We start from the raw sequence: 13,280 nt of genomic DNA on the forward strand, positions 1-13,280 counted from the left end.
GGGAGCATCCTGGTGTTTGCAGTTGATAAGTGAATTATTCGGTGGTAACCAGACCTCATTTCCGCACTTGACATCCACCTCTGCAGCATTCCACGAGTGGAACACTCACGGAGGGGAGAGCTTCAGCATGTCCTTTCTTAGCTGGGCCAGGAGAGGGAATGATGTGCAGGACACCACCCACGCAGGCTGTGAAGTCTGGGTGGGGACAGGGCGCCAGTGGTTGTGTCTCTCTGAAGAGGTGGCAGTTGTCGCACCTGGGTGTCTTGTAGGGTAGCTTGGCGGATGCCTGCGTCCGGGAGGCTATGGGTTAAATGAGAATCTAATCTCTGTCCACAGAGGTTGTACAAGGAGCAAGGAGAAAACATAAAGCATCACTACACACAGACCGCTGACCTCCCTGAAGTCCTGCTGGCCAAGCTGAATGCCATGAATATCAGCGAGGTGAGGCTGACCCAAGGGGCACCGGTTTTACTGACACAAGGGTCAGGGCTGGCTTCGGGTGCCCTGGGCACAGCAGGACCCAGCACCGCTGTCATGCTCTGTTCTCATCATCCCCAAATTTAACGGCGGTTTCTGAGCAAGAGGTCCACACTCTCTCCTTTGCAGAGCTCAGTGAGGAGCCGGTCCTGCAGAAGGGTCAGGCTCCTTGGACAGAGTGGGACAGGGAAAGTGCATGGCTTGGGACAGATGGCATTGACACTGAGGAGCTGGAAGATGGGAGCGTCGCAGGGGCGCTGAGTATATGCAGCAACCCTGCAAAGGAGAGACTCGGGCTCACGTCCTCCCCTCTCCCAGCACCCCTCCCGCCCTCCCAGATCTCAGAGAGAGACGTCTGACTTTTCTTTATCTTATGTAAAGAGCTATGCAAATGCAACCTTTCCTTCCTCCAATCCACTTGCTGCTCAGAAAAATCTGGCCCTGATTCCGAAGCCCTTGCGTTGAACAAGGGGGTAAAGTGTGGCTTTACCCACTCGGGGCAGGTGTGATTCAGAAGCCAGCTCTTTGGTGATTTTTTCCCGAGTGGTCTCTAACCCCAAGTGGGGGAGGGGGAGAAAAACCCACCACCCAACAGAGCTTCACCCTTATAATGAACTGAAACTTGGGAAACCCCAGGTCACTGGAAGGTCTTTATCTGTGCACGCTTCCCTACAGACGCGTTATAAGGAGTCCTGGAGCAAACTTCGAGAAGGCGGCTATAGATTGCGGCTGGATGCCCTTCCGTTCCAGGCGGCAAAGGCTTCTGGCGACATTATCAGCGATGTGAGCATTCAGCACTGCGACAATGTTGAACACCAGCCGGTTTTCACTCCTTTTGCCCCTAACCCCTGCCTTCTTTTGCCTGTGGTTAATATCCTCTCCTCTCCAAAGTGACTGCATTAGGGCAATCAAATAGTGACCGGTGAGAAAGAATGTATCTTCCAGCAAAAAAAAAAAAAAAATTGCCCAGCCTGGGGTACAAAGCCAGATGCTGGAGTGTAAACACGGACCCTGGGCAGATGAAATGCACCCTCCACCACGAGATTTCATAAAGCGAGTCCCTGTGAAGAGACTGCTAACAATGCACCCACCTTCCTCCAGCATGGGCCGCCCACGTGGATTTCATCGCTGAGCCCTTTAGTCATTGGGAGTCTTGCATATGAAAGAATAGACCCTTTGCTGACTCCCGCGAGTTTTCTTTTAACTCCCCCAGTTACTGTCAAAAGAACAAAACATTTTCGCCCAATACCCACCTCTTCCATTCCGTGTCCCTTGTCCCCGAGCTGTTACTCTCTCCCGCTCTCTTTCCCTTTAGTACAAATACAAAGAGGCATTTGAGAAAATGAAAGGACAGATGCTTGGCTCCCGGAGCTTGGAAGATGATCTCAGCCTTGCACATTCAGTGCACGCGACCTCTCTGCAGAGCGACGTAAGTGGGAGAAAAGGCACCGGGCGCCGTGGGCCTCACCTGAGGATGCTCGTGCCACCGCCAGCGAATGTCACTCATCCTTCTGCACGTGGGCGCTGCTTCGGTTGCTGCCTTGCTTGGTGGCATTGTTAAATCCCCTCGGGGCTTGCTTTTCCTCCTCTCTAAAATGAGGTTGGACTAGTTGACCCCTTGGTTCCCTTCCAAGCTGGGCATTCTTTGATTTTGCCCAGTGGCTGCACACGGGCTAGATTTGGCCTGTAGAGTGAATTAATTGCGAACCTTTAAAAATGGAAACTTTTATATAAAAGTGTGAGACTTCGGGCCGGAAGCTGGACTGGGCTCCCAAGTTGAATTTAGTGAGTGACAGCTCCGTGTGGAGTGGATGTGCGCTCTCCCCATCATGCAGTCTCTCTCCTCCCCCGCTTCCAGCTTTAGTACCTGTGACACGTGCCTGACCCCATAGGCATGTGAGTTTGCTACCACCCTCTGATCGTTGATGGCAGCCTTTAGAAGCTGCTGCTGCTGTGTGTGTAGATGCTGTTTCCTCGTGTGTGTATGAGTTGGGTAATGCCAGTGAGGAAATCTGTGCCCAGCATACCGTGGGGGACTAGACACTTTGAAATGCATGGTCTAGTTAACTGCGTGACAGTCTTTGGGAACTCCATCCTGTTGTTCATTCCCATTTCCTGAGAAGGAGACTGAGATGGAGTGGGTCAGTCCTTGCCTGAGGTCCGTGGGAAAGAGGCATAGCCAGGACACAGAGCCAGCCCTAGCTCATATCCCACCCCCCTTCTCCTGTTCCACAGGTGCCCTGCCTTGCTTTCCCCACTTCTAACATCTGCTCCCTCTCTGTCCTGGGTGGCTGCCTGAGGGTCTAGGATTGGCTGTGGATTGCCCTTTTGCTGGGAGCGAGGGCAACGTGAGCAGCTGAAGCCTCGAGGGGGCGGAGGGAGGGGTGGCAGGGGCTGCAGAGGAGTCTGTGTTGGGCAGCACCAAGCCCCGTGGTGGACGCCCAGCCCTTAAGCAGCTGCCCCAAAGACTGCTGTGGAGTTGGGGGTCTGCAGCGGGCCTCCGCCTCCCCTCCTGGGACGTGCTGGGCTTCAGGGAATATCCGTCCTCAGGACCGGCTCTCTGTGTATCTTCCCTACTGCTCTGGCTCCTGCACAGATGAGGAGGCCATCTCGGGCTGAGCGAGGCTCTTCCCAAGCTCCCGTGGGAGGAGAATCCCTGGTGCCCGAACCTGGCGGGTGATGGGGAGGAAAGTGTAGACAGAGTGCAAGTTAGCCATGCATCGTCTTGCCCCGAGCAAGGGGGAGATCCAAGGACTTGAGGAAGGGGCTCACGGGCATTGCTTATATCAATTCCTGGGACTTCTGTGTGGCCCCAACCACGGGCCTTCTTCCTCCAGCCTAATGACCCCCAGGAGCCGAGCTGAAGGTGGGCAGTCAGGACCCAAGACAAGCCAGGCTTGTTAGACCACAAGAAGGGCGCACACCCCCCCCCCCCGCCCGCCCTTCCCCAGGCTGATCCAGGACACGTGCGCTGAGTCACTCTCCCTGCAACTAGCGACTTTGAAATAGCCACTGTTGCTTCGTCTGTCCCTCCAGGTAAATTACAAGAAAGGCTTTGAACACTCCAAGGGGCAGTTCCATCTGCCGCTGGACATGGTCACCCTGGTGCATGCCAAGAGGGCCCAGAGCCTGGCGAGCGACCAGGACTACAAACATCCACTCCCCCAGTACACCTCCTTGGCCGAAGACCTGAGGCTGAGCTGTGCCAAGAAAGCACACAGATTGCAGAGCGAGGTAAGGCGACCCCACCTCTCCCTCAGAGCCCCTCTCTGCGCAGCTTTGCCCCCAGGCAGCGCCCTGCAAACTCCTGTTGGCCCAGGGAAGGCCCCCGGGCTGAGGCGTCCTCAACCTGCGGCTTCTTTTCAAACAGAGCCTGAGAGTCCCACGCAGCCCTTGGGCACGACTGCACACGTCTCCTAACAGCTGCTGTTTAGCGGTGCTTCTGCCGAATTCTAGGCAGTGTTTTCATGCACTATCTCACTTAATCCTCACAATAGCCCTTTATCGCTATCTTTATCCTCATTTTACAGAGGAATTACAGTGAGGTGCGAAGAAGGTAAGCGACTTGCCCAAGTTTGCACGATTGCACTTGAAAAGTGAGAGGGTCGGCACCATGGTTCACTAGGCTAATCCTCTGCCTGCAGCGCCGGCACACCGGGTTCTAGTCCAGGTTGCGGCACCAGATTCTGTCCCGGTTGCTCCTCTTCCAGTCCAGCTCTCTGCTGTGGCCCGGGAGTGCAGTGGAGGATGGCCCAAGTCCTTGGGCCCTGCACCCTCATGGGAGACAAGGAGGAAGCACCTGGCTCCTGGCTTTGGATCGGCACAGTGCGCCAGCCGTAGTGGCCATTTGGGGGGTGAACCAACGGAAGGAAGACCTTTCTCTCTGTCTCTCCTCTCTCTCTCGCTGTCTGCCTGTCAAAAAAAAAAAAAAAAAAAAAAAAAAAAAAAAAAAAAAAAAAAAAAGAAAAGAAAAGAAAAGTGAGAGGGCTGGGATTGGAACTTAAGGTTCATGGCTTTCACGGTTCAGATTTGCCCATGGTGTTGCCTGCAGCTGGGCAAGGGTGCCTCATTTGTTCCTGCATCACCCATCTTCTGAACAGAGCGAGGATTTTTTTTTTCTTGAAAGGCTGAATAATAGAAAGAGAGGGATAGGTAGAAAGAGAGACAATAGGTGGAGCTGGGCCAGGCTGAAGCCAGGAGTCAGGAACTCCATCAGGGTCTTTCACGTGGGTGGCAGGGATCTAAGTACCTGGGCCATCTTCTGCTGCTTTTCCCAGGCCGCATTAGCAGGGAGCTGGATGCAAAGCAGAGTGGCCATGGATGCGGGGTCACAGTGGCTGGGACTGGAGACAGAGATCCAATGTGAGGTGCTGGCACTGGCGCAAGCAGCAGCTTAACCCGGGCCCGAGCTGAGATCTTGGGAGAGGCTGCTCAGAACCCGTCTGAACTGACCCACACGGGGAGAAGAGTCTTAGGGGTGAGATCGGGAAATCAGGGCTCTGGGATGCTTCCTGGGGCCCCTCCAGGAGTTGTCACTCCACTGTAACACCACGTCCCAGTCCCAGTTCCTGGTTCAGAACAGGCAGGCCAGGAGGACGAGGATGTCCGGAGTTTGTCCTCACTAACCAGGGGACACGGACCGTTCTTCCCAAGAGGTGACAGCACCGGGCAGGTACCTGCCTGCTCTCCTAGCTTGCAAGGTTTTCCGTGCTGGGAGATTTGCAGGTAACGGGCCCACGTAGGGGAAGAAAACCTCTCTCCTGGCCTGGTGGGGCCTGTGAGCCGAGCAGTGCTCAGATCTGGGCATCTGTCGTCTGTCCCAGTTTCACGCCTGTGTACAGCGTTTACTCAATGACATCAGCTGTCAGGAACCTGAGAGCAGCCGTAGGAGCAAGGGAGCTGCCACGCTCATCTCATCTCAGCCCCGCTGTCAGTCGATCAGGGCAGGCTTGCCCTGCGTCTCGTTGTGATGGCATTGGAAGGCAGCACGCCCAGGGGGCGCCTGGCTGGCTGAGGGCAGCAGGTTTGGGGACTCTTTAAACTGTCAGCCCAGATCACTCAGGGATACACACGCTCCCCCACCCGCATGGCCTCAGACAGGCCTTTGCCAGATTATTTCAGTTTCATTTATTAGTTCTTTCTTAACGCAGGAGTGATTAATGTCTCCTGCTGCTGTTGGAGAAGACCTGTTAGGCCATTTGCACACCTGCCCCCAGACAACTGACTTTCTAACCACAATCCACTGCAGTGTTTAGTTTTGATAGCCCATGTCAAAATACAGATCCACCCAGCCTCCCTGTAACAGCTACTCGGAGAGAAGCAACAGGGAAGTCTTGTCTTCTGAGCGCCCCTCCCACCCCAGCCCATGAACATTCGCTAAGAAGCAGCAGCGCATCTGCCGAGAGCCCCGCGTCCGCGAGACGGGTGTGGCTGGGGTTCCGATCCCCACATGTCCCAGGACCCCGGGCCTCTCTTTGCTTCTCTGTTCTGAGAGTCAGGCTTCTCTGAGTTCTCGAATCGTTGCTTGCAGAATCTGTACCGCTCCGACCTGAACTTCATGCGAGGCGTGGCCTGTGTGGTTCCCGGCACGGTGGAGATCGAAGGGAGGAAGAAAGCGTCTGAGCTCATCAGTGAGGTAACGGGGCCCTGGGAGCGGTGTCCAGCACAATCCCACAGCCGAGGCTCTTCCTCTGAGCCAGTTCGTCTCTTTCTGCTCACGCCAGCTGAGTGTTCACCTATTAGCAGGGGCCACTCATGACCTAAACTGAAGTCTTGCCTGGCCTTTTTTTTTTTAAGTGAAAGACTTATTTAGTTTAGAGTCTCAGAAAGAGAAAGAGGGAGAGAAAGAGAAAGAGGGAGAGGGGGAAAGAGGGAGAGAGGGAAAGAGAGAGAGAGAGAGAGAGAGAGAGAGAGAGAGAGAGAGAAACCCCATCTGCTGGTTCACTCTCTGATGCCAGCAATAGCCGGGGCCGTGTCAGACCGGAAGCTGGGAGCCAGAAACTCAGTCCAGGTCTCCTACATCAGTGGCAGGAGCCCAGTTACTTGAGCCATCCCTGTTGCCTCTCCGGGTCTGCATTAGCAGGAAGCTGGAGGCAGGAGTCAGACCCAAGCACTCTGAGAACATCTAGGGCATCTTAACAGGAGTCTTAACCTCTAGGCCAAATGCCCACCCTGGTTTCTTTCTCATGGACCCTCTGTTCAGCCTGGATGGATTATTTGTGGATGGGGGACCAGCCCCTGTACTAGCAATTAGGGATCACTCACTGACACACTGGATGTATTCTCTCTGTGTGCCTTCCGAGAGTGGCCTCTGGTACAACGCGGAGAGAGCAGGCTTTGGAGACCCACAGACAGAGTGAAATTCCAGACCAGCAGCCCTTCGCTCTGTGACCTTAAGCCAGGGACCTGCCCCCTCTGAGCCTCTGCATCCCAATTAATTAAGTGGATTCATTATCCCTCCCTTGTTTGTTTGTTTGTTGGTGAGTATTAGACCCAAGTACTGTGCTTCTCTGGCAGTGGTAAACGAAATGGTTGGAGACAATTGCTTAGTGAAAATACGGAAGTCTCAGAGTTCTGGGTTCCCTGGTTCCCAGCGAATCTTGCTCCCCCGAGAGGATGACAGGACTTCTGTCCCTGGTAGATGCAGACACTGAGGGCGTAATGGGCAGCATTGGGAGTGGCCAGTGGTGTTCAGTGACCGGCCCGAGTCATCAGATGGACTTGCTGTGTGAGCTCAGAAGGCACCTGGTGCTTGGCTTTTCCAGAGGGCTCTCTCTAGCAAGGAGTCCTACCCCGTGTGGTACAGCAAGAACCCTCTTGGGGCTTAAAAACAGACACGGGCCTGGTCCCCACTGACTCTGGGCCCTCAGTCTCCTAGGGTGTGGGACAGGCACGTGTGTGTGTGTGTGTGCGCACACACACAGTTGGTGGTGGTGGTGCACTCTCAAGGCTGAGGAGCTCAGGATCTCCAGTCAGCAGCAGACTGCAGATGTCAGCCTCCAGGTTCACGTTCACGGCAGAGGCCTAGCTGCCTTTCCCCCATGAGCATCTCATTCTGCCATGGGCCCGCCTTCTTCTCTGCTTCTTCAGCCCAGTGAGCTCTGAGGTCCTGAGAACAGGTGGCCAGCAGGATCTCGAGGGTCACACGGGAGCCTCTGCAGAATGAGACTCCACAGCCAGGACTTAATGAGTGGGTTCTTCTCCCTTTCTTCAGAGTAAATACCGTCAGCATCCCTGGTCGTTCAAACACACAGCTGTGACAGACACTCCCAACCTCCTGCACGCAAAATTCAGCAACCAGATCACAAATGAGGTAAAGTCTGCTGATGGCTTTGGAATGGGCTTTTTCAAAATCACTAAACTTAAAAATATGTGTGAGCATTTGTGGTTGGGGATGGGGAGGCCTGGGGGCTTGTGTGGAGGTCTGGAAAGGACAAGCGGGCATCACACAGAGCCTGAGAACCTTCCAGAGGGAAAGTGGGGTGAGTCTGCAGTCTGGCTCTCCATGGCAGGCTGGGACCAGCCCCAGCAGCAGCTCATCAGACCCCAGACTCCAGCCCCACCCTGGGGCACCTCTGAATCCATAGCACCACTTAACAAGATCCTTGGATGACTCCTGGAAGCTGAAATTGGGAGTACAGATGGGACTTGAACCCAGGCACTCTGATATGGAATGCCAGCATCCCACGCAGTGTCTTAACCACTGTGTCAAACCTACGCCTAAACAATTTCATGCTATCTGACGATCCTTCTTGGGACAATTGTGGTTATCTAGGGTAGCTACATAGGACAGTGTTGGTCAGGCATCTGGATTTTCCTTCTCACCCACCATTTGCCCAATTCACACTTTAATCAAATCTCTAGCAGTAGGGAGATCCAGGGAAAGGAATCTCATTCCATAAAGTCATCCCAAGCCTGTTGGTTCTACTTCTTCTTCTTCTTCTTCTTCTTTTTTTTTTTTGACAGGCAGAGTGGACAGTGAGAGAGAGAGACAGAGAGAAAGGTCTTCCTTTTGCCGTTGGTTCACCCTCCAATGGCTGCCGCGGCCGGCGCGCTGCAGCGGGCGCACCGCGCTGATCTGAAGGCAGGAGCCAGGTGCTTCTCCTGGTCTCCCATGGGGCGCAGGGCCCAAGCACCTGGGCCATCCTCCACTGCACTCCCTGGCCACAGCAGAGGGCTGGCCTGGAAGAGGGGCAACCGGGACAGAATCCGGTGCCCCGACCGGGACTAGAACCCGGTGTGCCGGCGCCGCTAGGTGGAGGATTAGCCTAGTGAGCCGCGGCGCCGGCCCCCTCTACTTCTTCTTAGTAACTATCCGCTTTATTTTTAAATTGGTTTATTTTCACTTCACTTGGAAGGCAGAGAGACAGAGAGAGCTCTGCCATCCACTGGTTCACTCCCTGAATGCCTGCAATAGCTGAGGCTGGGCCAGGCCAAGCCAAGCCAGGAGTCCAGAATCCAATCAGGGTCTCCCATGGGTGGTGGGGACCCAGACACTTGACACATCAGCTGCTACCTCCCAGGACACATTAGCAGAAGGCTGGATCAGAAACGGAGGAGCCAGGACTTGAACTAGGGACTTTGATAGGGGATGCAGATGTCCCAAGTGGCGTCTTAACTGCTGAGCCAAATGCCTGCCCCCTTAGTGGCTGTCTTCTAGGTTTGAAATCAGGGAGGGTGACAGAGAATTAGATGTTGAATAATCTTGACTTTTTAGCATTCTCCTTCTGACACTGACTTTTAGACATCAGTTCAGATTTGCCTATTTATATATTAGTTCCCTCTCTCACCTAGTTAAAAAGTAAGAAATAACAGCCAGGGATAAGAAAGGCCAAAGGAACAGAGTTGATGATCCAGTATAGTGACGCTGTCTGGTTAATTCCTATTCAGACTTTCCTGCTTACTTTGTGAGCTGGGTGCCGTGGGGTAACAATGCCTTCTGTGATGGCGTCTGGCCTTGGAGAACTCAGGAAGCAGACTCTCATCATGACAGCCGGTGGTTTTGTATGATGAGGCCATGGGGCAGTGTTGGCGTGTGTTCAGCAATGGAAAAGGTGTCAGGGTACAGTAAAGGATGCAGGCCGGAGCTGGGGGGACCTGCCTGGCACCAAGCAGAATATCTCCAAAATTCCCTAGGTCTCAGTCTTGTCTTTATGCTGTGTCCTCAAGGGCAAAAGTGTCTGATGTGAGTACAGACTCTTACCTTCCTTTTTCTTCTCTTGGCCTTTCGATGAGCAAAGTAGATCGCAATCCCTTACTTAGTCCGGGCCCATCACTCGATCTGCCTTGTGAACGACAGTCCCTATTGAAAGAAACGTCTTCCCCAAGGCTGAAGGTGTTGTCTGCGACACAGCAAGCTGCCTTTCACTGTCATTTCTGCCCTGCTGCAAAGGAGGGACTCCCTGCACTGCGGATGTGACTGCACTGACCTCCTTGCCTTTGTTTTTTGGCCCAGCGCCTCTATAAAGCAGCTGGAGAGGACGCGAGACACCAGTACACAATGACCCTGGGCTTGCCTGAGTTTGTCCGAGCAAAGACAAATGCAGCCAATCTGAGTGACGTAAGCCTTTCTCGTTGCTTAAGTTCAAGTGCGCTCCAAATCCACACGTGTGTGTTTCCATGAAGGGCTTGAACAGTGACCCTGCTGGCGTTCACGGAGGCTTTTTGAAATGCATGTTTTCAAATGGCGGTGTTAACCGTGCCTGTTCACAGTGTATTGAGTACACCTGTGTCCTCGGGAGCCTACTGCAGGGTGTGTGCCAGGGAGATTTGCCCTGTCTTTGTAACACTGAGTTGCCAAGGAAAAGCATAGCCTTTGTTAATTCATGTCACTTTATTTTTAAAAGAAGATCTACATGTGTTCCCTCTTCAGGTGAAATACAAGGAGTCTTGGCGTAATCTGCGTGCTCAAGGCTACAAGCTGACAATGCAGGCGCTCCCCTTCCAGGCTGCCCGGGCCTCTGGGGACATAGCCAGTGATGTGAGTTGAATGAGATGACCTTCCATCTTGCCTAATTTCTGTTAGCTTCATGTAAAACAATGTCTGTGGCTGATTTTCCGGGATTAAAGCGAATCTGTAACCATGTGAGACAGGATGTCACCTGCAGAATACATTAGATCTGAATGAGACCTTTGACAGGGGGAGGGAAGGCAGAGCTGTGCTCATCAAAAGCTGAACTCGGGCGAAGGTCTCCAGCAGGAAGGAGATGACGATTCAGTTCCAGTAGCGGTGGATGTTCGGGCAACAGTCCCCTGGGTACTGCCTGAACAGCCTGTGCCGTTAACTCCACCCAGAGTTAGAAAGCGGACTCATGATGGAAACCGCAAGATAGCGTAACGCGCCTCCCGCTCGGCACTCCGCGTTTCCGCGCGCTGGCGTTACACTTGCCAGCTGTGCTTCAGCGACTCTGTTGATAGCGTCCATAGCTTTGGGATATGAAGGTGACTTTCTCTTTCCCGCAAACAAATCACAGAAAATGTGGACTTCAAATACATGGATCTTGTCTTTTGGGTTTAATGTTTTGCCAAGTACGAACAGATAAAGCGCAAGTTTCTCTTTTACCCTTTTTGATAAATTCCTCTTGGCCACAGGACACGTAAGGGGGAGTGGGCCCTTCATGCGGGTTCTGAGGCTGGGATTTTAATTAGATGGGAAGAATGGACTGGTGTTTTAATTGTTCCTCCCCAGGGAGGAAGGTGGGCTCATGGGCCACCCCACTGTGGTTTGCCTTAAGATCACCACCCCCTAGCACAGGAACCGGGTGATCTTTCTAGGGTCTGCAGTGAAAATGCACTGGGGTGGGGTGAGGGTCTGTGCAAACCAAATGCCAGCCCCTGAGTGGCAGGTCCTCCTTCCAGTTTCTCTACAGACACGACTTTGTGAAGGAGCGAGGGAGGTTCATCGGGGTCCGGAGCGTCAGTGACGACCCCCGGCTGCAGCACTGCCGGCGGATGGGCCAGCTGCAGAGCGAGAACCAGTACAGGAGGGAGGCAGCCAGCAGCCAAGCCCAGTGCCACCTCCCCATGGACATGGTGCACCTGGTCCACGCCAGGAAGGCCCAGGCCCTGGCCAGTGACCACGACTACCGCACACAGTGCCATGAATTCACGGCGCTGCCCGAGGATCTGAAGATGGCCTGGGCTAAGAAAGCTCATACCCTGCAGAGTGAGGTAAGGGACCTTGGGGAACGCCAGCCAGCCCAGGCTTCCTCCTCCCACCCACCTGGGAGTAAATCTCTTAGGTGGTCCGTGTCATCCAGGTGGGAATCGTTCCTTCAGTCTCTCAACAAACATTTAGTGAGCACCTCCTATGCACCAGGCATTATTCGTGGAAATACAGCAGTCCACGAAAGGACTGACAAAAGTTGTGTGCCCATGAACTAGAACTGAAGAGAGATAAGCCATGATTGTGCAGTACAAGGTGTAGATGATATGGAGCCAGAGCAGAGACATGGGAAGGGGTGTGTGTGTGTGTGTGTGTGCAGATGTGCGAACTGAAATGGGCCATCAGGGCAGTTCTCATTGAAAAAGGAGCATTTGAGCTAAGGCCTAAGGAGATGAGAGAAGAGGACAGAGCGCTCCAGGCAAACAAAAAAAGCACGTTGAGAGGCCAAGGGCCTGAGCAGGTGCAGCTCTGGTGTAAATGAGGCTAGAAGGAAGGCAGTAAGTGGAGTGGGGGCCTTCTAGGGGTTGGGGTTGGAGAGAACACAGCTAAGCTGTGTACAGAAGCACAGAAGTGGTGATCTGCATAAGAATAATGGGATCCTGGCTGATACCACTGACTGCTTCCCATTACTTTTATCCTTGCTACCGTGTTTAGGGGTGGGACACTTGTAATTCCTATTTCAGGGAATGTGAGAAGTCCCCAGGCAGGCCTGGCTCCAGAATCCGTCCTTCTCTCCTGGAGAAAGCTCAGAGCGGAGGGGTCTTGCCTCTCCTGGCCCAAGTGTAGAACCTGAGGATCAGACAGAGGAGGTCCTTCCCTGAGCAAGGGCACCACACGGTGGTGGGAGGTTCTGGAGTCAGACTTGTGGGGTTTGACTCCCGGCCCCTCCACGGCTGGATGTGTGAACCTGAGCGAGTCTCCTCCTCTCTCCAAGCCTCAGACATGGCAATGATGAGATGGGACATAGCAGCAGTGACAGAGTGATTCTGGCCAGTACTTGGGAGGACACTGTGGCAGGCATAGCTCTACAGCAACCCACATAGGAAGATGCTGTCATTTAGAGCATAACCCACAGCTGTCACATGAACCCTTATCCTCTGCAAGCTCCCCGACTTCAGCACCTCTGACATTTTGGGCAGGATAATTGTTCGCTGTGGGGACCCCTGCTGTGCATCGCCAGATGTTAAGCAGCAACTCTGGTCTCTGTCTGTTACGTGCCCAGAGCACCTCCCAGTGTGACAGCCAAACATGTCTCCAAATATTGCCAAATATCCCTAGGGGACAAAATTACCCCTGGGGTGAAAATCCAGTTCCCAAAGGAGAGCTGCTCTAGAGGAAGTACTTGGCACGGTGCCTGATCGGCAGAAATGCTGGGTGAGTGTTAGCTGCCTTAATGTGCTCCCTGCACCAGTGCTCCCAGCTCTGCATGCCTGCAAGGCCATGCCTACTCCTCCTTTAATTCTATAAGGCAACAAGGGAGGTATTGTAAACATGAAGTTAGTTGTTATAATTCTTATTTCATTATTTAAGTAACTTCTTTATTCATCACAATCAGTATCTCCCTAGAGTATGGTGTGGGTGGGTTCATCTGGGTTTCACCAAGGGGACTTAGTTACTGAAGTACACAGCCCTTCCACTT

General features: G+C 53.5%; 1 protein-coding gene across 8 annotated transcripts in view; it reads left to right on the forward strand.

The window, feature by feature from the left end:
- NRAP (nebulin related anchoring protein) overlaps positions 1 to 13,280 on the forward strand; it is a 71,127-nt gene that overhangs the window by 44,900 nt on the left and 12,947 nt on the right. For all 8 annotated transcript variants that reach the window (XM_008270528.5, XM_070057204.2, XM_002718751.6 and 5 more), the window contains 9 exons: positions 337 to 441; positions 1,153 to 1,260; positions 1,793 to 1,906; positions 3,514 to 3,711; positions 6,008 to 6,112; positions 7,691 to 7,789; positions 9,932 to 10,036; positions 10,349 to 10,456; positions 11,335 to 11,646. In XM_008270528.5, coding sequence (XP_008268750.3) covers positions 337 to 441; positions 1,153 to 1,260; positions 1,793 to 1,906; positions 3,514 to 3,711; positions 6,008 to 6,112; positions 7,691 to 7,789; positions 9,932 to 10,036; positions 10,349 to 10,456; positions 11,335 to 11,646 — 1,254 coding nt within the window. The remainder of the gene's footprint in view (positions 1 to 336; positions 442 to 1,152; positions 1,261 to 1,792; positions 1,907 to 3,513; positions 3,712 to 6,007; positions 6,113 to 7,690; positions 7,790 to 9,931; positions 10,037 to 10,348; positions 10,457 to 11,334; positions 11,647 to 13,280) is intronic.

Source organism: Oryctolagus cuniculus, chromosome 15 (genome assembly GCF_051225735.1).
Source record: "Oryctolagus cuniculus isolate XC-2025 breed Fujian yellow rabbit chromosome 15, ASM5122573v1, whole genome shotgun sequence".
Classification (NCBI taxonomy): Eukaryota; Metazoa; Chordata; class Mammalia; order Lagomorpha; family Leporidae; genus Oryctolagus; species Oryctolagus cuniculus.